Source organism: Nannobrachium achirus (assembly GCF_963921795.1).
Source record: "Nannobrachium achirus genome assembly, chromosome: 11".
NCBI lineage: Eukaryota > Metazoa > Chordata > Actinopteri > Myctophiformes > Myctophidae > Nannobrachium > Nannobrachium achirus.
In genome coordinates this window covers 39,549,011-39,575,583 of record NC_137820.1, presented here as the reverse complement: position 1 = coordinate 39,575,583, position 26,573 = coordinate 39,549,011, and the positions used below count along the sequence as shown (strand labels likewise).

At 40.6% G+C, this 26,573-nt stretch overlaps 1 protein-coding gene across 1 annotated transcript in view; it reads left to right on the top strand.

The window, feature by feature from the left end:
• The window catches only part of LOC308293502 (GRAM domain-containing protein 4-like), a 40,245-nt gene extending 19,889 nt beyond the window's left edge, over positions 1-20,356 (top strand). Inside the window, exons 6-17 of the mRNA XM_080736065.1 lie at positions 356-447; positions 5,232-5,323; positions 6,637-6,685; positions 7,119-7,190; positions 7,797-7,840; positions 8,023-8,132; positions 9,738-9,889; positions 14,275-14,422; positions 15,264-15,357; positions 16,815-16,908; positions 17,913-17,981; positions 19,701-20,356. Coding sequence (XP_080592191.1) covers positions 356-447; positions 5,232-5,323; positions 6,637-6,685; positions 7,119-7,190; positions 7,797-7,840; positions 8,023-8,132; positions 9,738-9,889; positions 14,275-14,422; positions 15,264-15,357; positions 16,815-16,908; positions 17,913-17,981; positions 19,701-19,829 — 1,145 coding nt within the window. The 3' untranslated portion in view covers positions 19,830-20,356. The remainder of the gene's footprint in view (positions 1-355; positions 448-5,231; positions 5,324-6,636; positions 6,686-7,118; positions 7,191-7,796; positions 7,841-8,022; positions 8,133-9,737; positions 9,890-14,274; positions 14,423-15,263; positions 15,358-16,814; positions 16,909-17,912; positions 17,982-19,700) is intronic.
• Positions 20,357-26,573: the final 6,217 nt, after the last annotated feature.

The window sequence follows — 26,573 nt, the reverse complement described above, 5'->3', positions numbered from 1 at the left end:
ATTTTGTTTTTAATTTGTAAAAAAAAAAAAAAAAAAAAAAAAAAAGCTTTTAGATAAGCCTATAGATAAAGTCCGTTCCGGGAACACTTGCAAATGTGATGGAACCGATATCCGGTTCCTCAATGTTGAATCCGGCTTCTGAATCCCCAACCTAGTTGTTTGAGCTTGTGGCTCTGAGATTTCAGCTATTTATTTATTTACTTTTCTGCCTAAGTGCCCAAAATGGGAATGCCTTGTTGACAGTGGCCAACTGACGGACCACGAACATTTGAATGGTGTTGGAGACACCATTGAGTTGTACGGTTTTCTAAACCTCTTCATCATTGTGATGCACGGTGCTTTGTCCTCATTGCAGAACGCGGTGCCAAACCCGTCACCAACTTCATGAGGAACCTCTCTGCCTTATCGAGCTGGCACTCTGTGTATACGTCTGCCATCGCCTTCATCGTGAGTGCACACACACACACACACACACACACACACACACTATCAATCGTTCTTCAGTATCGGCCAATATTTACTTGACCCGTTAAGACCTGAGGCCGATTCAGTTTTCTGAAAACAGTAGGTTTCTATGTCAGTGGTGCTCAAACCTTTTCATGTCAAGGACCCCCAAAATCATATGTATTTGGCCACCAAACCCCATCTGAAAATGTTTTGTTTCAGGGACCCCCAGAAGCAAAGATTTTAGTTAAATATGTTCGTTTAAAATAATTTATATTCAAATTATAGTCAACCGATTTGCAGGAGCGTACTACCTATATTATAAAACATTTCTGTTTGGAATGTGAAGCTGAAAAAAGCCTTTTGTGATGGTTGAAAGAGCTGCAGATTCAGTCCATGTGTCTAGGGACACATGGACACACACACACACACACACACACACACACACACACACACACACACACACACACACACACACACACACACACACACACACAGAGAGAGAGAGAGCTTTGTATTACTAAAGGCTACTTGTGAGGACATCAAAGTTAAAGGACAGCATCGAAAATAGCCCCCCAAAGATAGCTGTAAAATAGCAGATCTATGAGCTCTGCTATTTTATCGGTGTGTGATACTGACACGCAATTAAGTATAAATCAGTCATATATGCAACCTAACCCTTAAACCTAACCTTTGTGTCTACAGTAATCCTAACCATAACCCCAACCTGTAATCCTAACCATAACCCCAACCTGCATCTTCTCCTAATTCTCCCCAAAATCATTTTTAGCCAAGACCAGAAACAATGCCCTCAAAAATGTCTATTTCTCAAATTCTACTACAGTTGTTTTTACATAATTGTCTCTCTCACACACTCACACACACACACACACACACACACACACACACACACACACACACACACACACACACACACACACACACACACACACACACACACACACACACACTCTGACTCACCTGTTCAGTCTGTCAGTTGCACAACACACAGATATGTGAGCAAAACAGGCTTTGAGATGTTTTCATGGAATGTGATGGAGCTCACATTGCGTAACAGTGAAACACAGCATTTCTGCAGTGAGATAAACCACAATTAAAGGGATACTGCAATAAACAAACATGTAATTTTTGGGGCTCCATTTGAACTGAAAACGTCACACGAGCAGTGGTGCTGCGGTAAAGTCCCCTGCCCACCGCCACAGAGGTTGTGGGTTCGAATCCACTGTTGACGCTTTGTCAGGCGTCAACGTGAACACAATTGGCCCAGTGTTCGGGGAAGGGAAGCAAGGCGGGGAAGGTGATAATTGGCACTGCACGTATTCCTACGAGTGTTGGGCAGGAAGAGTAGGACAGAGTAGGCAATACGTCTTCCCGGTGGGGGCTCCTCACTGGCAGGTGAGTCAGTAGGATAGGCCTACAACAGTTGTGACAACACAGAAATGTTTGTGGGGAGGAATCAGTTGGCTTAACGACTAAATTGGGGAGATTTTGCTACTCTAAATTATAGGAAAAAAATAAAAGATTCAGGAACCACTGGGGGCGAGCGGTCCGCTTACCATCCGTGGTCCTCTAGGGCTCTTCCCAAATCGGAATCGACTCCAAACTAAAATGTGTGGCATCCGGTCCAGGCTCTAATAATTACTTTAGTGGGAAAAAAAAAAACACACATTCTGTAAACCTCCACGAGCCTTGTGATAAAGCCCAGACCTCACGGAGAACGCTGTCTTTAAGAGCCGTTTTCCACTGACGTACACCAGCTATCTGTCGGCGCGCCGCACGCACCACAGGAAGCCATTGATGTGTTGGAAGTTGCATTGGGAATAGGCTCATGACAACACATAAACACAAACAAAGTAGCACACACACACACACACACACACACACACACAACAAGCACTTAAAGTCACTGTCGGGTGTAAACCTTGTATCTCCAAAACTGTTTCTTTTGATAAAAAATATTTATAAAAAAAACACTGTCAGACTTAAAGTTGTACTATGTAACTTTTTTTATAAAACAAATCTTAAAATTCTCCTAACTATTAAATCACAAAAGTTTTAGAAGATCCGCGCCGTGAATTTCAGCCTGTAAAGCCTTCTCTATATGTAAACTGAGATCCTTGCCGTGGACCGGATCTCGCGCCAAAATTGCGTCATCACACTACCGGCCAATCACAGCGAGGGTTATACAACTGCCGGCCAATCACAGCGCATCTTGAAGTGGGGTCGCTATGGCAGCCATATTTGTTGTCGCCCGTTTGTACCATCCCTTCTCTAGGTAATTTCGCCTACCAGGCAGGGTGAAGGAGTCCGTATCTCTGGAATTACTGAACGCACAGGAACAAGGGACCCCTTAAAAGATAGATCTCAGCGAGGTGGAGGCAGACGCGGGGGTCTGAAGGTACGAAAAACGGACGAAAGACGCGGACGCGACCGCGGTTTGCTATAGGGCTAATGACCACTAGTTGGGCAACTTACACAGTATGGCTTTAAAGTATACCAGCTTCCAAAGCGTCGCATGGCGAGGTGTCGTGAGCTTGTAGACCGGCTATTTTGCTACTTTTATGTGACACTGTAGTTAGTATGACAAAGTAGGGCATTAATTCAAAACAAACCAAAAAACATATAAGTTGAAATATGGAGATACAAGATAGAAACGATATGTGTGCACAGTTACACAGACACACAAACAGCAAACACACACACACACAGGCACCACACTCACTCACACCCACTTCTCGTCACTGTCTTGCAGAAACCTTGTATCTCCAGGTTTCAAATGTATACGTTTTTTCGTAAAGTAAAGCCCTGCTTCATCATTCAAGACTCTCCCACAAAACTATTGAAAATAGCAGATCTACAAGCATACAACGCCTCGCAACTGTGTGCTTGTAGATCGGCTATTTTAAATCATTTTCAAAAACGATCAATACAAAACGGAACGGTTTTGGACATACAAGGTTCCCCCCGACAACAACGTTATACACACAGTTAGGCATTTGTGCAAGTGCGCTCATATATACAGCCAATTATCCCCCTACTCCCAGGAGGGATGTTTTCATCTACAATGTACAACATCCTACATTGTAGGATACTTGATAACTTCTGTCTTCCATTGGTGCCTTATATTGTCCATCTTAACAACTGACAGTTGTTTTGCAAATGAAACATACTGTGGTTGTTGAATTTGTGAGAGAGAAAAATCTCAAAATATCTCGAAACAATGCGTCCATTTTGGGTTAATTTTGGGATTGACTGATTGATTGGTGGGCCAGTCAAAATTGTGCCACGGGCCGGAAGTGGCCCCCGGGCCTGAGTTTGAGTATCACTGTCCTACAACACAGCTAGCTACTGGAAGGCAACCATGTACATTTAAGTGCAATTATATATACTTAGTTTGTTGTTAAGATTCTTCATACTTTCAATCTATTAAAAGACAAGTGAAAAGATTGCAAATGTACAAGCTTGCTGTGCAGCATGGTGTGTCGCACTGTGAGCTATTTTCACTACTTGTTAAACATTTGTTTTCTAATTTATGGAATTTCTTAGAATTTTCTTTGATTTCATCATGACATTTCTGAAAACAATCATTGAATTTTGTTTTTAATTTGAAAAAAAAAAAAAAAATATCTGCTATTTTTGAATAGGCCAAAAATATGGATAAAGTGTTAAAATATAATGTATGTATTTTTCCAATACTCCTACTCCATTGCATCTCAGAGGAAAATATATGTATTTCTCCCCTTTTACTCCACTACAATTATTAGTTTATTAGTTTTAGTTACAGATTTAGAATATTAACCGATTAAGCCCTACTTTTCTACTTAAGCTATTTACTCATAACAGTTTTATGTCATCAGTTTTACAGCCATCCTAACACACAAAGTCTGCCCTCCTGTGGTCGTACGGTGCAACTGCTTTGCTTGGATCACAGCTCAGTGCCTCTCCTCCCATCTCCCCTTGTGCTCTATTTATAGAAACATCCTGCTCCGGCTCCCTGAATCCATGAATACTCGCTCATCTTTGCATCTATTATTTACCTTGACTGCTGCTTGTTAGCTCAGTCACAAACACTGGAGGGAAATGTTCATAGAGGGAGATGACTTGGTTTAAAGACTTGTCGACATTAAATGACAAAGGATTACTGACATACAGGCAGGCAGACATGCACGCAAGCGCATACATACATACACCAGGAACATGCAGTGCACAGAAAATTAGAGGTGTAGGGGTTGAAACATCCAAAGTGGCACATTATTCTGGCGACCATAGGTCCATAGGTAGCCGGCGAAATTTGTTGACATTTCTAGCCAGATTTGGAGGAATATCTAATTTCAAATAAACACTAGGTATATAAATAAGTCTACATACACATAAAAGTGGACTGCAGGAAATAAGTAACATTGTTTGCCATCCAATCCTGGAAGTATTGTCAATACTGTCAACTAGTTGGACATTTTCTGTCGGCGTACCAACAGAATCTTTCAAATCGTCCCTCTTGTTTGCTTCGTTGCGAAACAAATTGCACAGCCGTCCCAACAGAAATTACATCGTGCTCCAATATGGAGAATTGGAGATACAAGGTTTCTGCCTGACGGTGACGACATGAGCCATCAGCATTTGCTTTTGAGGTGTTGCTACTTTAGATTCAGAGTGCTTCTTCCAACGCTGTGTAAACTGTAGTTCACTCATTTGACAAACGGGGTCGGAGGCTCGCCTCTCTTGTCTCGTACCCTCTCTCTCCCTCCTTCTTTGTGTGTTCTCCACAGATATACATGTACGCTGCGTGGCACGGCTGGGCCATCCCCATGTTCCTGTTCCTGGCCATCCTACGACTGTCCTTGAATTACCTCATAGCAAGGTGAGATGTCGTCCATGTCGATAACACTCACTACGTGACTAAGTAAACACTTGTATTTTTATTAGGGCATTCACCAAATATTCGAATATCAAAGTCACTTTTCAACGTTGTTCACCGAAGTCGAATATTCGCTTATTTTAATTTTTTCATTGTTTTCTCTTTAAAAAATATATAGTTTATAAAGCTTGACTAGATAGGAAGTCATAAGAATGAGTTGTCAATGCCCCTGGTTGATGAATTTGTGAATGCTCTATACCAGGGGTTCTCAAACCTTTTTAGGCCGTGACCCCCAAAATAAACATATTTGTAGGTATACATTTAATGTGACTCTATTCCACAGATAAATATTGTGAAAATAGCTGATCTACATGCTCACAACGCCTCGCGTTGCGAGGCGTTGTGAGCATGTAGATCGGCTATTTTCACAATGTTTGTCTCTTGCTTACTTAATATTTGACAGTTTGGCCAGTCCTGTCGAATATTCGACTATTCGAATACTTTGAGGTTGAATAATTCGAATACTAAAAATCACTATTCGTGAATGCCCTAATTTGTAATCATACATGGTTTCATACTATGACAAAAGGGTTATATGGGGGGCACGGTGGTGCAGTTGGTAATACTGTTGCCTCACAGCTAGAAGGTCCTGGGTTCAATTCCCGCTGGGGGATGCTGTGGGTGCTGGGGGTGTGTTCCCTCCTCCACGTCATCAGTGCCCACACCCTAGGTGGGGTTTGGCGAAAGGGCCTAACCTTTCTGTGTGGAGTTTGCATGTTCTCCCCGTGTCTCCTAGGGTACATACCCTCACAAAAACATGCAGTAATCCTGAAATCCCCCCTGTCAGGTGAAAAGAAGCAACTTGGACTACTCATGCATAGAAGGGAGCATGAGGTCAGTCCGTTGTCTCCCCAGGCGCGGCAGAGAGAGAGCAGAGCCCAGGATTTCCGATATCAACCGATAACGATATATACCATTTAGTTTACCTTTTTCACCAAAAGTAAACTATATCCCATACCAAATCAAATTAATTGGCTATAATATCAATGTAATATCTAGTTCAGACCTCACAGATGTGCAACAGATAAAAAAAAGTCGATTCTTCTGCTGTAGATTTTTGTTTAGTCTGTAAAGGCACCTAGACTGCTAATGCAATGAGAGAGAGAGAGAATGCATAAAAACCGACACCGATATTTTCCAATATTACATTTGTAGGCTATTATCTGCCGATAATATCCGGAGGCCGATAATAATAAACAAAAAAATGACTGAACTAAGCATCATGACATTGTTGTCTTTCTTCTGCTGCTTCTCAGAGGCTGGAGGATTCAGTGGAGTATTGTGCCTGAAGTCTCAGAGCCTGTGGTGAGTTATACACCTGTTTTACATTTACTGTATGTCAATGAATACATCGTTATTTTTAACAAATCTCTACGGTAGAGCAGGGGTTCGGGAACTGTGGGTCGGGACTCACAGGGGTCCCCAAATTGGGTTCCCAGATAAATGCTTTAAAAAAAAAAGAAGCTAAATGTCCAACATTGTTTTCTCACTCAACAGTAAACAAACTACCATACAGTATACGTGTATAGGGTATCTTCACATTTCTAAAGTGACAATTTAATCACTTTTAAGACATTTTAATGCCAAATTGTCAAATATTACATCACCATAGCTTAGTTTTTATTTAGTTTTTATTCAGTTTTCGTCAGTTGAGTAGTTGAGGTAGTCGTCAAAGTTGTCGTCGATGAAATGAACACTGCTACTGTAGGTCTAATAATGACGTATTTCTGTTCGACAGGAGCCTCCCAAAGAAGACCTTACCGTTTCTGAGAAGTTCCAGTTGGTCCTTGATGTAGCGCAGAAGGCCCAGGTGAGCTGTGAGTGTATGGAGGGTGGCATTAACTGACATTTTGTCTTATAGTTCACTAGCCTGGAATCCAGACGGAGGTGCTTATTCAGCGTTTGTTTATTTTGTTTCATTTTTAACTCATTCGTAGTTAACGGCCGAGGAGCCCGAAGTTTTTTCTATGTCTTTCACTGCTGGCTTCTCCTACCTGTTAAAGCGGCCGCTAATCCAGTTCCCATCGTGCGTGATCGAACACTGCTATGCATGGTGTGTTTGCGTATTCCATCAGCTTCTCAAATCCTTTTATTTTTTTTCAATTGATCCATAAGTTCTCCGTCTGTAAGCTGCCGTGTTTACACAGAAAGCCAACAGGCTTTAATTAAAGCTTATTAAATCTACGGGTTCCTCGGGCATGGCAGGGAAGGGGTACAAAGGGGTATTTTTTTGGCAGAGGTTGAGTTAATTATTTATTTTATTTTCCATCTTCCCTTTGAGGAAGTAACTCTGATCACATTTATTAACCTAGTCCTACTAACTGGTCAGATGGGTGTGCCGCAAACACTTTGGAGTCACTGAGCAAACTCTTCACAATGTTTTCTTTTTTTTTTGTGCTCTTCCTCCTTCAACCAGAACCTGTTTGGGAAGATGTCCAATGTCCTTGAGAAAATCAAGAAGTGAGTCAATATTTCCTTGCTGTAATAAGTGTGTGGGCGTGGGTGCGGATGCTAACGAACATCGATTAGCATCCGCTAATCCGCAATATCCCGGTAAATATCTCTCAAATACCTTTGCCCTTGATCCACCTATCTTTACACATCGTGTGCGTGTGTGTGTGTGTGTGTGTGTGTGTGTCCAGTTTGTTCATGTGGGTGCAGCCAGAGATCACCCAGAAGCTGTACATCGGCCTGTGGATAACCTTCATCACATCCTGCCTGCTGCCGTACAAGCTGGTGGGCTTCATGATAGGTACATGCACTCCACTCACTGTACCGAATGCACTGATTCTGTGGCCGCGATGGTACTTGCGAGTCGGCACCCAAATAATTGGCAAAACACTACGATTTTAATGATATGTACATGAGATTATAGTATCAGCGCTGTGTCAGGTTCGACCACATTGTCAACAAAAGGTAACTTTGATACACACCCCACGAAGTCTTGAATTCATGGATCCTTTTTTTTGTTTGTTTTTATCACATTCCTGAGCCAATAATTTGATGTCATAGGTCAATACAATTTGAGAAGACTCAGAGTCTCCTACCTGAGACTACCGCGGTCATCAAATTGTTGGCATAAAAATGCGACAAAAACAAAAAAATATATAATCTACATGAATTCGAGGCGTCATGGGGTGCGTATTTGAAAATACGTTTTTTGGCGGGGTGAACTACTCCTTTATGTAGGGTTGGAAGCTTAGTCTCAGAGTAGAGCCGAGAGCCGCTGCTCCTTAGCGTAGGAAGGAGGTGGTTGAGGTGGTTCTGGCATCCGGTGCGGATACGTCTTGGCCGCTTCCCCAGGGAGGTTGTTTTCCAGGCATGTCCTGCTGGGAGGAGGAGGAGGATGCCACATGGCAGACCCCTGGACCAGCTGGAGGGATCTGGGAACACCTCGGCATCCCCCAGACGCAAAGAAAAGGATAATCCCTTATTTATATTTAGCTGCGCGCCGTTGTCATGCACCGAAAATAGCTGATCTGCGAGGTCGCAACTCGTTGTTCATTACAAACGCCGGCCTACACGAGACCGAAGTGTGGAACGACGCGAGGTGGGAATGCAATATAATGCATGTGCCATGTCTGGTTATGCAACATCCCTTGTACTTGTCGTCAGAGAACTCATTGTGCCCATTATCAGATTATCCGGTGTCCATTATCGTAGGACTCAGAGGCTAGTTTATTATGCCAGGACGGGGATCTCCATACATGGCTATAAAAGTGGCACAAACATGACCCAAAGCTTGGCTGAATCTGTACAACCTTATTTATTTAGTTTGACTAACTGTTTGTTAGTAGTTAAAGTTATACCATGTAACTTTTTTTATAAAACAAATCTTAAAATGGTCCTAGCTGTTAAATCGCTAAAGTTTTAGAACCCCCACTCCGTTATTTTCAGCTTCTAAAGCCTTCTCTTTATATGTTTTCTATGATCCCTGCCCGGGACCGGTTTTCGCGGAAAAATTGCGTCATCACACTACCGGCCAATCACAGCGAGGGTTATACACTGCCGGCCAATCACAGCGCAGAACATACACTGCCGGGCTCTCTGGTGGGTTTAGGAAACACGCCTTCAGGAAGTACACTGCAGTGTTTACACTGGAGGAGTCTAGCATGTAACTCCCCAACCGCTGCTCGTAGAAGGACACGGGAGACCTCATTGAAAGCGTCTCGGCGAGGCGAGGCGGACGCGGTGGTCTGGCCCGGTCCGCGAGCGAAAAACGGACGAAAAAAGCAAACGCGACCGCGGTTTGCTATACTGCTACAGACCACCAGTTGAGCAACTTACACAGTATAGCTTTAAGTTAATATTGTTCCACCTGCTTTCTTCTGATATTCCTCCCCCTCCTCCCATGCAGGGCTGTATGCGGGCATCAAGTTCTTCATCATCGACTTCATCTTCAAGAGCTGTCCAAAGCTGAGGGACAAGTACGACACGCCACACATCATCTGGGCCAACCTGCCCACGGACCCCCAGCTGAAGGGCGCCAACGCCATGCTGGCACGACGGGTGAGCCAGGGGGATTGTCTGTATGTCTGTCTGTCTGTCTGTCTGTGTGTGTGAGAGTGTGTGAGCGTGCATGTGCGTGCGTGCACTCGTGTATTACCACAGTGGTTCTCAACTTGTGGGTCCCCAAATTATTTTGCCCAAAATAACATCGTTTTCTAACTCAACAGTAAAGAAACCAACATACATCTTCACATTTCTAAAGTGACAATTTAAAGGGGAAGACCACCCATTTTCAATATTGAAATATGTCATTAATATACCTTATAGGGATGTCACCGAATAATCGATTTTCGAATATTCGTTTGATTAATCAATATTCGATTTTAATATTTCATAATCGAAAATCGAAAAAATATTAATATTTTTTTTTTTTTTTTTTTTTTTTTAATACTATTTTTTGGCTTAGTTAGTTAGTTTCAACCAAAATATAGAATATAGGCTAACAATAGTATTAATGATAATAGTAAATGGCCATTGATTTATTATTCACACCAGCACCAACTGTAAACTGTGTAGACAGAGTGAAGGAGCACAGCAGAGTGGCAGCTGCCTGCTACACACTCCCCTCCCCCCCTGTCTCAGACACAGGTGTGATTGATTCAGGCTTGATTGTTTGGTACTTGGTGGCCATCATCAAAGAAAAGGGAAAACAGCGTCCTCTGTATTGTAAAGCATCACAGAATCTGTTCTTGAGAGATTAGGTGAACAGTACACTGGCACACTAAAAAGAAAGATGAAGAGTAGTAGTTAGGCTACCAATTACCTGAAGAGCCATGTTGTATTATGTAAATGTGCATTGAAATCCAGTAAAAAAAAAGAAACAGATTTTTTTTTTTAATAAAAAAAAAATAATAATAATTAATTATCGATTTTCGAATAATATTCGATTATTGCTATAGAATAATCGATTTTGATAAAGGTCCATTTTTGACATCCCTAATACCTTAGAGGAGTTGTGTGGAAATAGAAAAAAAGTTCCCCCCCTTCTGTGTTGCATAGAACTGGAGGATTGATTTTGGGGTTTGTATTGTAAAGTACAATGTGTGATGTCATCAAGTTGTACTTTACAATACAAACCCCAAAATCAATCCTCCAGTTCTAGGCAACACAGAAGGGGGGGAACTTTTTTTCTATTTCCACACAACTCCTCTAAGGTATATTAATGACACAGTTCAATATTGAAAATGGGTGGTCTTCCCCTTTAAGGACTTGTAAGACCCTTCTAATACATGTAGAATAAAATAATTAAACATTGGTCATATTGTCAAATATTAGTGGCAGAAATTGTGAAAATAGTTGCGAGGCGTGAGCATGTAGATATGCTATTTTCACAATAGAACCGTGTTAAACAAAATGTAATGCCTCAAGTCTTACAACTCCAAGTGCTCGTCAGGGTGGGGGGTCCCCAGTTCAAATATGATTATGATTTAGGGGTTGCGGCCTGAAAAGGTTGAGAACCACTGTATTACCATACCTTGTGACGACCAAAATGCCCCACAAGTAGGGCTGGGTGCAACATCCGCCATACCGCCATACCGTGGTTGTGTAATGCATACCGCAGTGTCGAGTTCATAACCACGATTATACCGCGATTATCTTTAGTTTAGTTTATTTTTTCATTCAAAACAACTTTTGGGGGGGGAGATACCACCATACTGCCATATGTCGGTAAACTTTTTTACCACAATAAAACCACCCCAGCCCTACCCACATACAGTAGTCGAATTTTAGAATTGGACATTGGGAGGACCCTTTTACCTGGTCCTCCTCTCAAGAGAAATGGTTGTTTTTATGGTTAAAAGCGGTTAGGATTGGGCATCTAGAGGTCAGTTTTATGGGGTTAGGGTTGGACTTATGCCTTATTTATACTTAGTTGAGTGCAGGTTGTCATGCACCAAAAGAAATAGTCGATCTACAAAGTTGGGAAATATTAGATTTATTTTTGGCTTTAGGATTAGTTAAAAATGCCAACATGACGTCTTAAAATGTTGTGTAGGGATACAAATGTGTGTTTGTTTTTTCGACTCTGAGGAAGACTAAACGTCGAAACGTCAGTCACCCTGTCGCTCTAATAAATGAACGTGCAGACCAGTTGAGTGCTCCATCTTTTTTATCTGGGTAGTCATTTTTGAAGTGCCCAGGTAATATGTCTTTTTGTGTGGTTGTTTTGTTTGAATTGTTCTGTAAATGTTCCTATTTTTAAGCAAATGTATATAATTTTCACCTATAATAACAAGACCAAAATAAGGGCAACAGGTTAATATGTGCATTCCTTTCTTTAGCCACTGTGTGTGTGTGTGTGTGTGTGTGTGTGTGTGTGTGTGTGTGTGTGTGTGTGTGTGTGTGTGTGTGTGTGTGTGTGTGTGTGTGTGTGTGTGTGTGTGTGTGTGTGTGTGTGTGTGTGTGTGTGTGTGTGTGTGTGTGTGTGCGCGCGTGCGCGCGCGCGTTTCACTGACAGTATGACCAGTGGGGCTTTATTTATTTCTGTTTCTTTTTGGTTCCAATCACATGAGTTGTTGTGTTTCCCTCTCTCAGCTTTCTGGCTTTGAAAAGGTATGGTCCTCCCAGTGTGCCCTTTGCTTTCACACAGCCTGTGTGGGTGTGCGTGCGTGTGTGTGTGCGTGTCACCTTTACCACCTCTTGTTGTGTGTGTGTGTGAGAAAGAGTTAGAGAGAGACGGCGTACACAAACGTGTACAAGCAGCTCTGTGAAGGATCAAAATATTTCTCTTATCTTCTCTTTGCTCTTGTTTAATTTCTTTCAATTTGCATCCAAAATGTGGTTCAGAATGAGAGTCAGATCACATTGCTCTGTATAGGAATATTTTGGTCCATTTTCACAGACACAACTGGTTTGATTTTGTTTTGGTGTGTGTGTTTGAACTGGGGTTAGTTGAAGGTAAGCCGTCTGTTAGGTAATTTCAGAGCTAGTAGTTGGTAGTGTCGATGGTGAAGTAGATTTAGAGGTTTTATGCTGAAACCAAGGTCATACACGATGCATTGCGACAGTCAAGCAGTAGTCCTGTCTTCCAAAGTCTTCATTTGAAAAGTCTTCAACAGAATCTACATTTGTTTGAGTGGTGTCTAATTCATGGATATCTAATTGGTTTTATTCTCCACATATTTCCATGCAATGCATTTGGTTTCAGAAAGCATAATTCTGGGGCGCCTGCTGGCCTGGTGGTCAAGGCGCATATCACATACTAGGCTATGATGCCTGCTGGCGTCACCGGTTCGATTCCCGATCCAGACGACCTTTGCCACATGTCATTCCCCATCTCTCTCCTCATTTCCTGTCAGTCTACTGTCCTATCGAATAAAGGCATAAAAAGGCCAAAAACAAATCTTTAAAAACAAAAACAAAAAAAGCATAATTCTATTATTTTCGTATGTACCCAAATTCAATTCTGCACCTGACTATAAAATAAATAATTGTGAAATGTTGGTGTATAAAACATGTCAACATTCACTAGTCAAAGGTGAAGTAATCAACTATTTTCAACCAAACTTCAGTCACTCTTAGTGCTTTTTGTATCCAGGGACCAAATAGGTTGGGTTTGCCTATAGTACAAAACTATAATCAATGTTTACTATTTTTGTATTATTATTTTTAGATTTTTACCTGAGGCTATGTCCATTGACCATATTCACACAGCAGCCATCTTGCCATTAAGACAATATATTGACAACCTAGTTGTAGGGACAGTTTTCAATGCAAATTTCAAACATGGCCGCCAGGTGAATATGGTCAATTGTCTTGTTCAGTGAACCCGACCTACCGAGCAAAAAAAAAAAGTATAAATTCAAAGATTGAAAAACCTTATTTGACCATGGCATTTGGAGAGGAAATCATAAGAGACATGGAATATGAAAGTTCCTATGGTTGTCAAACATTTTTCATTTCAAGGAGAAGGACCCCTAAATGTATGTGGTTGTGAACCCCCATCTTGAAATATTCTATGCCCCCATTCAAAAAAAGAAAAGAAAAGAAAAAGCCAAAAAAAAGCTGATCTACAAGCTCCCGACGCGTGGTGATGTGACACGTTGTGAGCTTGTACATTTAGTTGGGGACCCCCTGAACCCCTCTCAAGGAACGCTGAGGGTCCCCACTTTGAGAACCACTGCTTTACGTTTGATGTGACGCTTTGCACTGGCAGAGAATGAGGCGGCCCACATTGAATAGATCATTTGGTAAAATGATCAGTCATCAAACTAATTTGAACATTCGATTAGTTTGATTAATTGCTGCGACCCCTACTGAAGACCCACAGCTTCTTGGTCACAGCCTTATAGGTGCTTGGGGGGCGGGGGCGGTTTTCCCATATAACCGCGGCCCTCCCCCCCAAAATCCTAACCTTCCCTTGTCCTCTTGTCTCCCTCCTCCAGATGACTCCCTCCATGGCGCGGGGCAGCCTGGCGGCCGGCGTGACCCTTGGCGTCAGCAGAGAGGAGGATGCAGGCCGGGCGTACAGCACCAAGAAGTCTGCCTTCCACGAAGTCTTCAACCTGTCTGAGAATGAGCGCCCTCTGCCAGGTGGGGACTGGAACTGCCAGGAGAGGGCTTTTTTTAAAACATTTGTAACCCAGAGCATGCCTGCAAGAAAGCTTTTTTACAGTATTCTGTATTCTGTATTCTGATTGTACTCATTGCTATAGAGCAGGGGGGGGGGCAACTTTGATGATGGAGAGGGCCACTATATTTTCACACTCACTCCAGAGGGCCACATTGCATATACTGTAGCAAAAGTAGACGATATCAAAACACGTCACATTTTGAGCTTGTAGATCTGCTATTTTTTTAAATTGGAATCCTGAATAGTTTTTTAGCTATCTCTAAATTTGAATCCCGAAAATTAGCATTTTCATTTAATTTAAAATGCATTTATATGTTCTTAACTTTATGAACTTAAATACAAATACATTGGACAATGGACATAAAAAAGACTTGTACTAGTCATTAAGCTACTAGTATAGGCTGAAGTAATTGAAGCGGGTCATGTTTTCATGTTTAGAATTGTAACCGCTGAAATCAATAATATATCAGTGTTCCAATATTAACCTGCGGGCCGCATTAAGTGAAGGTGGGGGCCCCCGGGCCACCAGGGAACAGAAAATACATTTTCGGTTCGGGATACCAATTTGATCCGATCGGGAGAGAGGATACAGGATAAACAAGTGAAATTGGAAGTGATGACACAAAGAAATAATGAGCGGACGAAAAATCGGAACACGATGACATTTCCCCACTCGACACCAAATCTCTTCTTGACGAATATGTACGCCAGGGTGCGACTTAGAGGCAGGCCTAGTTAGGGATTTACAGCTCATTGTATTAAACAGTGTTCAACTTCTGACACTTTCCCTCCTTCCTGCAGTGTGCGAGAACGGCTGGCGCTGCTGTCTGATCAACCGGGACAGAAAGATGCCCACGGACTACATCCGCAACGGAGTGCTCTTTGTCACTGAGAAGTAAGCCTCTCATTAGCTCTAGCAAGCTGTTCCGTTCTCAATCAAACTACTAAACAACAAACCAGAACAATTGTGTTGAGATGCACACAGGGACTGAAGTGGCTGCTGCTGCCAGACACTTGGAATTAAACTAGAAGGAATAATGTCAGCAAAGTCCAATTGGAGCTCCGCTAGCTTTTTGTTAGCTGCACGCACAAGCCCCTCAACTTCAACTTACTTAGAACAAATGTTGCTTTGATTACAAAGCGTCAACAGTGCAAATGAACATAAGAATGACCCTGGGCTTGCTCAATTATCCATGTTGTGTGACCTGATGTACCATATAGTCCAGTCATTTTAGGGTTAGACCTAGAACAAATTGCAATAGTAGCAAACTCAACTGATTTTGTATCCTCATTATGTCCTTAGTGAGGGAAAAAAAGTCCCAAGGAATCCCATCGGGGCAAAGTTTTGAAAACGACCTACCTACCTTCAATTACTATACACTACAATATAACGGAAAAAATGACTGAAAAGAAATCTGCTTTAAGTGGGATATGAGGGGTCAAACTAGGTGTTTTTAATTATTCTGAATCCATTGCAAGCATTTGTTTTGCATGAAAAACATTCCTTGGGCTAAAAACGGACCCCAAAAGACTGAAAATTGATGAAAATTTACGTTTTGAGTGGCCATTTCTGGCCCAAGGAATGTTTTTCGTGCAAAACAAATGCTTGCAATGGATTCAGAATAATTAAAAACCCCTAGTTTGACCCCTCATATCCCACTTAAAGCAGATTTTTTTTCAGTAATTTTTTCCGTTATATTGTAGTGTATAGTAAGTGAAGGTAGATAGGTCGTTTTCAAAACTTTGCCCCGGTGGGATTCCTTGGGACTTTTTTTCCCTCACTAAGGACATATTGAGGATACAAAATCAGTTGAGTTTGCTACTATTGCAATTTGTTCCAGGTTTGGCCTAATTTTGGCCTAAAATGACTGGACTAATAGGCTACTTTTAAAAGATGCGCAGGCTAAGGTATCGGTCAGATTTCACATAATGTTTGGGTAACAGTGGCTGATGGATTCATGAATGAGCTAAATTTATTGAGCTCTGCAAGGTGGCCTAAATGCATAATTGTAGATGATGACAGATGTTTAGCTTAATGTGCAACATTGTTTTCTCACTCAACAGTTAACAAACCAATATACAGTATACTTTGTAGTGTACACTACAGATACTTTGTATCTGCACATCCTTAATGTGACAATTTAAGGACTTTTAAGACCATTGTAGTTTGTAATACCTCTAAAATGTTTTATTTTATTTTATTTATGTATTTATTATTATTATTGTTGTTGTTTTTTTTTGGGGGGGGGTCGTGGTCTGAAAAGTGTGAGAACCACTGCACTAGTTTATTAATGATTGCGTTGAATCTTCTAGTGTGTTTACTACTAAACCTTTCTGTCTCATCTCTCCCAGCAACCTGTGCTTTGAGAGCTCCAGCTCCTCCAGATCTGGCTCAACCAAGAAGAACAAAGTCATCAAATTGATCGACATCACAGACATTCAGAAGGTACGTTTTATGGCTCCGTTTTTATCCTCTGGTGTAGGTTTACTCAGTTCAGACAGGCAACGGAAGGCTTATCTTGCTGGATCAATGTTATGACCCTATATAGGGTCCTATGTGTATAAGCTAAGCTAGATGTTCTTAAACATTTCAGGGACCCCCAATTTGGGCATGTTTGGCTGATTTAAACACAAGATCAGAGTTGCCTCTAGATCTAGAACCATACACGTGATTGGTCCCTGGTGATTGACACAAGATTTCAGCTGTGGGTTAACTCTGACCGTGTGTTTAAATTGAGTTGAATCTATGTGATGTGAATGCTCTGATAAATGCTCTTGGCCAAAACCCATAAGCATATAAGTGTATTGGTGTGTGGCAATAAATTAAGTGGAAATGTGAGTACTTAGTCCTCCATTGACTTGACATTTTGGATGTCTACCTGTTTTTTATATGTATACTGGATTTTTTATTTTTTTTTGCACTCCACATAGAAAGCCCATTGTTGATGTGCAACCTCTTATTCTATATAAACATACATACAAGCGATATGTAGGGCTGTCACAATTATTACATAATCGTCTAATCGCGATTATTTATTATTTGACATAATCGTGATTATTTTTCATAATCATCATAATCGTTTCCATGTTGAAAATGTTCATATATATATTTTTTTTAAATCAAACATTGTGGAAATAACAGATCTACAAGCTTGTAGATCGGCTATTTCCACTATCAATGTTCTTTTTTAAGTGTAAAGTTGTCAAATATGTCAGTAATTTCTTTGTATATTTAGTTTATGTGTCATATCTACCATGTGCAACTTCAAAGCCTAAAAGCCAAATAGAAATGTAATTGTCAACGACAAAAACACAATTAAATCATTAATCGCAGTTATTTGAGTGTAAAATGTAAATGTCATAATCTTGACAGCCCTAGCGATAAGAACATTTGCTAATGCTTATATGATAAATATCTGTCCTCTCCTGTTTTCTCCCACGATGCTGCAGTATAAAGTCTTGTCAGTGTTGCCTGGTTCTGGAATGGGCATCTCCATAGCAACTCCATCCACACAGAAGGTAGGAAGGTCAACCCTTATGGGAGGATGTGTAGGACATCCTAAAAATATCCCTAAATTATTCAAATCACAACATTTACTAATACTCAGGCTGCAGTCACGCTGCGGTTCTTGTGTGCAAGGAAAAGTTGACAGCTCGATTATGATGAATTGAATACATAGGCTTTTTGAGGGGTGTTGTCCTTTTAGCATTGCTTTCCGTAATCATTTGCAACGTGGTAAATTAATAATCAATCAGACAGATCAATCTTACTAATCGTGCCACTAATGTATTCAATCAATCGGTTCAATCTTCCTAATGAAAGTGTTGAAGTTCTGAATGCCGGAGTCACAAATCAAGTTGCACTGCATTTTTGTTTAATTTCATATAAAACTGTCAGCGAGAATTAGCAGACCTACAAGTTCACAACGCGTCCCTTTTGCGACATGATGTGAACTTCTTTTAGGTCTGCTATTCCCGGCCGTTCTCGTCACCATCGCGCAACGGCGCATAACTTAGGCAGTAGCGTAAGTAACGTTCAAAATATTTTATACATTTGAAAACTTGTAATGAGTACTTTCTACTTTTGGCACTTTAAGTACATTTTGATGTCAATACTTTGGTACTTTTACTCGAGTAAATTTAGAATTCCGGACTTGTACTTGTGACAGGGTACTGTATATCTACATAGCAGTATCGATACTTTTTCCACCACTGAACTTGGGCTTCATGCAGCCCCAGTTTGATCCATGCTTTACTACCGACAAACACATTGAAGTCTTTCTACAAATCCGAGGTCCCAGCAGCCCACTGTGTGCTGACTGCCGAGTCGTGTGGAGCTGTGTTATCGTCTGATGACACGTCAAAATGTGACAGCTCTGTTGCTGTGTGATTGACACTCGCTGATTGTCATTTTCACACAACTGTCTCCCATGTGTCCTCTACCTGACGTGTCTCTCCTTTCTGCCACTTTCTTTTCTCTAGTCTTTATTTAAACTCTGAGTTCTTGCTCTGTATTCTTCCTTTACTTGCTTTACTTACTTTACTTTAGTTATTTAGTTATTTGGTCATGACAGTGCACATTGGTGAACACAATTGCAGGTGTAATACACACGCATGCGCAATTGTAAATATGTCAGAAATTATGTCTTGTAGAATGTAGAACAGCACAGATCTACAAGCTCACAATGAGTCGCATTGCAACACATTGTGAGCTCATTTTCAAAAAATTATAAAGGGGTTTTGTCATAATAATCCAAATCTACAAAGTAACTTCTAACTAAAGTTTTCAAATGATTGCAGTGGAGCATATCTCCTATGTAGTAGAGTTAGAAGTAAAGGTACTGAAAATACTCCAGTATGGCCAAAAATAATTTCCACCACTGCTTATTTATGTGGCAACTGTGTGTGCTCTTACAAGGTGTGCCACTTGGGGCAGCCGTGCTTCAGGCTACAGTACATGTTTTACATCCTGTCAAATATAGTTATTCCTCAACTAAACACACAACCACAGCGGAGGCAGAAGTAAAAAAAAAAAAAAAGATGTAGTACATCTGCTCAAATCAAATACATATAATTCTAGGGGTCCTTGACATTAAAAACTTTGAGCACCACAGATAAAGAAACATACGTTTTTTCAGAAACCCCTTAGGTTTTAGAAAACAATTTAAGGTATTTGTCTTAATGGGTTAAATAATTTATTGCAAATAAATGTATGACAACTCTCTCTCTCTCTCTCAGCCTTTGGTGTTTGGCGCCATGATCCACCGGGACGAGGCCTTTGAAGCCATCTTCACTCAGTACATGAAGATCCTGACCACGACCACGGTGGCCGCCGCCGGCGGCAGCGGCAGCACCGAGAGCACCTAGAGGCGAGACGAGCCCGCTGTGAACGGCTGCCACAACCATGGATCCAACATGGGCGACAAAACGGCTGCTTCTTTCTATTAGTAGTAAAAAACTCGCTCCAACTTCTAGCGCCAAGTCTAGCGGCTGCTTTTTCTTCTTTGGAAAAATAAAAGTGACCTCCTCGTCTTCCCGGTGCGCCACCGAGAATGAACCTTGCCTTCACCAGTAAGCGACTCTACCGTTAGTAGTAGTTTGGGGCGCACGAGAGACGGCCGCCATCGTTCGTTCGTTCGTTCGCCATGGAACTTTCTCGTTGTAAAACACTATCTCACCGAAAGGCCAGCTGCCAAAAAGCTGCTGCCGATAGTAGATCCTGTAATGTCACCAGTAACACGGAGAATGTTTCTCTCCCCCCCCACCCGGTCTCCTCTAAAGCAGTGAGAGGTGGGGAGGAGAAAGGAAGGAGGAGTTTTGGAAGGACGGCTGCTTTACCTTTTGAGCACCACCTCTTCTCCAGGCTTATTAAGGATGTTTCCAGCTATACAAGCCTATAAAACAACACATGGATGATGATGATGATAACCTGTTAGGTATTTAACTGTGTGTGTGTGTGTGTGTGTGTGTGTGTGTGTGTGTGTGTGTGTGTGTGTGTGTGTGTGTGTGTGTGTGTGTGTGTGTGTGTGTGTGTGTGTGTGTGTGTGTGTGTGTGTGTGGTGCACGCACCTGCTTGCACACAATCGTCAGTACGTGTGTGGAATGTGCCTGTGTTGACCGTGTGTGTGTGTGTGTGTGTGTGGTGGGAGGGCGGTAGGTAGGTAGGTAGCAGCATCTCTTTTAAACACTGCTGTGTAAACTGACCTTTTGACCTATAGGATGGAGGCTGGCTCTTCATCCGCGTCTCTTGGCTTTAGCCACCTAGTCGTTCAAAGTAGTGTGTGCCCACTGACTCACTGCGTCGCTGCCTTTTGGTATTATATGTCTTTACAAAGTTTTTTCCAAAATCTTTTTTAGTATTCTCACTTGCTATATTTACCACACGCACATTACGCCTTTTGTTGGTTTGTTTGTTTGTTTGTTTGTTCACGTTCATCATGAAAGCCCTCCAGTCTTTCTGTGGCCTAGATAGATTAGGGAACGATGTTCGTTACAGCACTGCCTTTCATTTTGCTGTTTTTGTTATTTAAAATGTCTACGGGAGTAGAGCTAAAGCGACCGAAGTTAGCTTAGTGATAATGGATTATCACTAAATGTAAGGAGTTTGCATGTTGTTTAACGTGGCCAAAGCGCATGCCAAGTTAAAGGAGTAGTTCTACCCAAGAAATGACTTTATTTTTATCGTTTACCTACCACAGTGGTGTCTTTGAGTTTTAGTTGGTAAAACATTCCAGAATCCAAAAAATAAAGGAAAACCTTGATGGATGGAATTAATCCCTAATTCAGTTTCAGTTCAATTATTTCCAGGGCTGTGCATATTAATGATCATTTCAATCAATACACATGGTAGCTAGAAGCTAATTTCCATCCGTAATTCCACATACAGTACAAATATTGAAGTGACAACACAACATATAAACATACAAAAAACAACTGCCTATGAATTAAAAGATTGAAATACCATAGCTAATTTAAGCCTAACAACCTAAATACCTACTGTAGGCTATAGTCTATTACCTAGCCAATTGAAAATTAAAACCTATGTTGACACATCTAAGATTTAAAATGTCCCACTGCTGAGGGATTCTGGACATTCTAAAACTCAAAGACGCCACGAAACGATATAATGAAATAAATTAATTTCTTGGGTGAACTATTCATTTAGGTAGCTAGCTGTCAAAGGGGAAACTAGATCAAACAAATCTTGTATCTTTGATGACGGGCCCCATTTACAACCTGTAGGTTCACCATGAAGGGGTAGAGGCTAATGCTCTGTGTAGAACCAACATCTACATTCAAGTGGGAATTATTTTCAGAGCATAATACAGTATTGTATGACGTCCCTCTCAATGCCTCCCTGAATCCTGTCGCAGTCATCTCTCTCGGTCAAATAATTTTGCACGGAACTCCACATTGTGGCACTAGAGGATGCAAATTGACATGTTTTCTCACTCTTGGAAGTTTGCTACTGGAAGGCATACAAAGTAGAAATAAATCATATGTTAGTAGGTGGTATTCACTGTTTTAGCAAAATCATTCTAATGTACATGTGTATGCAGTAGGAGATTATCCCCACTGTTTTTCTGTGTGACAGCAAAACAATTACACATAATTCTAGATATGAACGCCACTATGGCTTTTGGATGTTAAAACAGTTGTCCCACTGGTTTCGTTTTGTGTTTTTGCACATTTTGAAAAAGGCCAGGACCCGCCAAAACGGCACAAATTTCTTCTTAAACGTATATCCTGTGAACTGGCACAGCAGGTGATCTCATACATCACCAGCTGCAAAGACATGGCTCTTTTCTCCACTTCAAGAACTAGGTGAACGGTGTCATGCCATGTAACGTATTTGTTTCCATTACGCTACGGCTAGGGTTCAAACAGGGTTCTCAGAACGTCATTTGGGCCCAGCTCGGCCAGGTAAAAAAAAAACAGGTTGTAGTTTAGACATTCTTTGCTACTCCTTATCTTCCTTGATACTTTCAGTTTGACGCGACTGACTCTCATCTCATTTTTTGTTGAAAAAATAATAATATAATAATTCACTCGAAACTCCACAAGTACTCCACAAGTGGAGTTTCGAGTGGGTCGGGTGTGGGACACCCGACCCACTCGAAACTCCACAAGTATGACACTTTCAGGGATTGAGGAGTTTCATTCCAAAATGATTGAAATATTAATTGTATAAATGTAAACACCTGCACCTAAATTACAATAGACATGAGAGTTAAAATGTTGAGTTATTGAAGCTCTTGAACCCTTTGCTGACATAAGAATCTTGACTGACAAAAACAAACAAAAGAAAATCTCTCTGGAAAAAATATTGAGCTGAAAATGTGTTCCCAAAATGAATGAATGTGCAGTGTTTCTTTCTGTCTACTTAAACCACTTTCAGTGTCACTAGAGGCGAGAATAGTTTGGCTATTTTCGACGTGACACAGTCGTATGACGAAGTATAAAATAGGGCTTACTTTAAGTAGTTAATAAATTGTGCAATCTGAGTTGTTCTTATAATGCAGAAGAGTCGTATAATCTGACTGCACCATGACTCAGGCTGGAGGAAAAGCTGGTCTTTTTCTTGTCAAACGGCCTGGTGGATGGATGGATGGTCAGCGAAAGATGTTTCCTAACTGACAACTGGAGAAAAGATAAAGGGAACAATGCACCAATGTTAACTTTTAAGGTGTTATTAAAAGAAAAAGAAATGTAGTAGTTTTCATAAAATTCCTACGGTTCTTTTTTTTCCCCCTCCCGACTGTTGTTTCAGGAGTTTTTTAAGTCTTGAGCCCCAATATCAAGGAAAAATGGTGATTGAAACAAGGACATCTGCCTAGATTTGCTGAAGAAGGACATGAGTTGTCCTTTCGGCGCAGCACATTGTACAAAGATTTAAGATGTTAGTGACTTTTGTTTTTCTGACTCTTTTGAGGAATCCATGTTGGATATTTAGAGGCTCCGGATCAGTACCTTTGCACCGATATTATAGGCCTTTGTCTACATACGATTTGTTTTGTAGTTTCATTTGTACATTGGAAAATGTTTAAGAATTTAGAATTAAGCATTGATTTACATTAACTGTGTCTTAAAGAGCTGTTGTGCGTTCGCATAGGAACTTTTGTAAAAACTTGAGTCAATCAGTCATCTATTTTCTTCCTTTTTTTGTCATCAGCATTCTACATTGTAGTGTATGGTACCTTTCTTTGTCAGTAACAATGTGTGAGAGCAATCTACGATGGTGATAGCCATGTATGTACTGTATATGATTGTCCTACCATGCTTTTCGGCTGAGATTTAATGTAAACCAGATGCTTAGTCCTTTTTGCTTCAACGTATTTCTCACAGCGCCTCCTTGTGGTGGTCATTTATTTCGTGGTTATGTTAAAGCAAAATTATACCTTGGTGGAGGTGGAGGTTATACTTCAAATATTGGCGAGATGTTTTTAATAGTTACCCCGCTGATTAGAAATTGATATCCAAAATGTGCATCGCCATTAAGGCATCATTGACTTGTATACATTGTGTCTTTTGGCACATAAAAGAAACGCAAGCAAAGCAGATTCTTCTCCCTCCCTCCATTTGTGCTCGTTTGCGTGTGATCTTGAGTCCTTTTTCACCGCACAATGTCAATGAGGAAACTATTTTTTTATCATAATTTTAAGGAGCAACTGTTGGGAGTTATGTGTGTCATGGCAAGTTAGCTACACAACCCAAACCTCTACCAAAGTGTCATGCTGCTTTTAAGTCTATCCACGTTAAAGCGTATAACCCCAGGGAAAAGACTAGGATTCAAAGGTATTACCCCGTCCAAAACCCCTATTCCCCCTTTAGTGTCAAACCAAATGAGTACTTGTAAACTTCAGGTTGCACCCTCTACTGCTGGTTTAGCCTCAGGTTTGGTTAAGTCAAATGTTAGCAAAGCTGCGCTTTCCCCTGTGTTTTTCTGCCCAAGGTGATTTAACACTGAAACTGAGCCTTTTGAGGCCCATTTGATGCCCTTCCTTCGAAGGCACAGAATGTACTACTAATCATGTGATAGTCTTATATTTGCCAAATCATTTTTTTTTTTTGTTTCGTTTTTCAGTTGCTGTTTTAATGTTGCTGTTTTCTCTTAGAAAATGTAATGTTTACAAAAGTTCACTGTTTTGAGGCCAGTTTGAGTCCCTTTATGCAGGGAGAATGACAACTGTGCCAGCCTCCTGCTGAGAACATAATTTAACATTATTACAGCACCTTCCCTGCTAATATATTTTAATCGTTGTTCATCTTTTGTTTGTTTCTGACTGATTCTTGTCTGAAATGTATGTTTCACGTTTTCTTTCTTTTCTTTTTTTCTTTTTCTTTTTTTTTTTGAAGATGCCTACAGCTGAGGTGGCTGACATGTAAACATGTTTCTTTATCGCGTTGAATTTTCAAAACGCACAAGTTTTTGGTTTTCTAATGATTAAATAGACCGTACATGATTTCATGTACAGTACTGGTCACCAGTCAACCATTATTGGTACTGTTGCATTTGTATTTCATTTTGTTATATATATAACCAGTACATCTTCAGAAATAAATGGAAATTGGTACCAAGTTTGTATCATCAGAATATTTTAAGAGAATGCCCAGAGTTATGAAAAAATAAACATACATAATTAGCTAGTAATTTCAAAGAAGAAAATAATCTATCATTTTGAGCTTGTAGATCTGATACTTTAGTGTGTATGATCAAGTAGGACGTTAATTTACAAACACAACACAAAAACCTAAAATATGGATATACGGTATGAGGTTTCTGTTGGATTGAAATCAAGACTCATTGCTGGCAGTTTAAACAGTAAAGTACCTCCCAATTCACCTCCCTTTTCAATCATTTGGATGTCTGCATTGAGTCTTAACCCGTGATCCTTGTGTACCCCAAACAAGTTATTTTCTTTCTTTTATTACACTGGGTAGCATATTTCAATCAAAAGTCCCTTGGCAATCATCTAATTAATAATGATTGCTTATTTACGTTCATGTGTGTAAAAACGAACATAATTATGTAAGTCAAAATCTTCTTTCTCTGGGTCCCTGGAACATAATATTTTGATATGGGGGTCCACGGTCAAATATATACAATTCTAGGGGTCCTTGATGGGTCTTAATGGGTTGATTTCATCATCTCTAAATAAATGTCCACAGAATAATTGGTCTTGTGTTTGTATTTCGGCAGTGAGGTCTTGCTTGACTTCCAGCCCTGAAGTCCTTCTTGGATTAGCCACTTAAACCCTCTGGTCTAGTGGTTTTCAAACTTGTTCATGTCAAGGACCCCCAAATGTTTAGCTGCGGCCATCTAAAAAGGTTTTGTGGCACGGACCCCCATAAGAGAAGATTTGTGTTAAATGTGTTGCGTTGCGACACGTTGTGAGCTTGTATATCATACATTTTGGGGCTAATGTATCCCCCCTCCCAGAATAGGCAGGTTTCAGTGGTGGAAAAAAGTACTCAAATGATTTACTTACGTAAAATTATCAACGCGACGTGTTGTGAGCTTGTAGATTGGCTATTTTCAGATAGCCAAGATATAAAAATAGGGCTGAAGTGGTTAATGTATATTTTTTAATACTATAATTTGTATCTGCAAAGTAACCAGTAGTTCAAATAAATTGAGTTGAGTAAAAGTACAATATTTGGATCCGAGATGTAGTGGAGTAGAAGTAAAAGTATTGGAAATGCTCTCAAGTAAAGTACAAATGCAATTGGAAATACTCTGAAGTAAAGTACAAATGCTTCTAAAAATTGTATTTAAATAAATGTACTTTTCACCACTGCTGCTTGGTTTCAAGTGGTTTAGAGCAGTGGTTCCCAAACTTTTTTTAGCTCAAGACTCAAAACAAAACAGGGAAAAAAAGTGATAATTTTACTCGCGAAACCCGACCCACTGTTTGGGAAACAGTGGTTTAGCGTGCAGTCAAACGGCACGTGTAGCAAACCAGAATGTCTTCAAGTTAACTTCAAGTGCAGTTTTTCACTTTCCCCCCGCCATGATGTTATACATGCTATTCTTAAAAGAATATTATATGGCATCATATGTGCCAATAATGGTGACCAGAACTGTATTGTCTTAATTTGATGTTGGTTTAA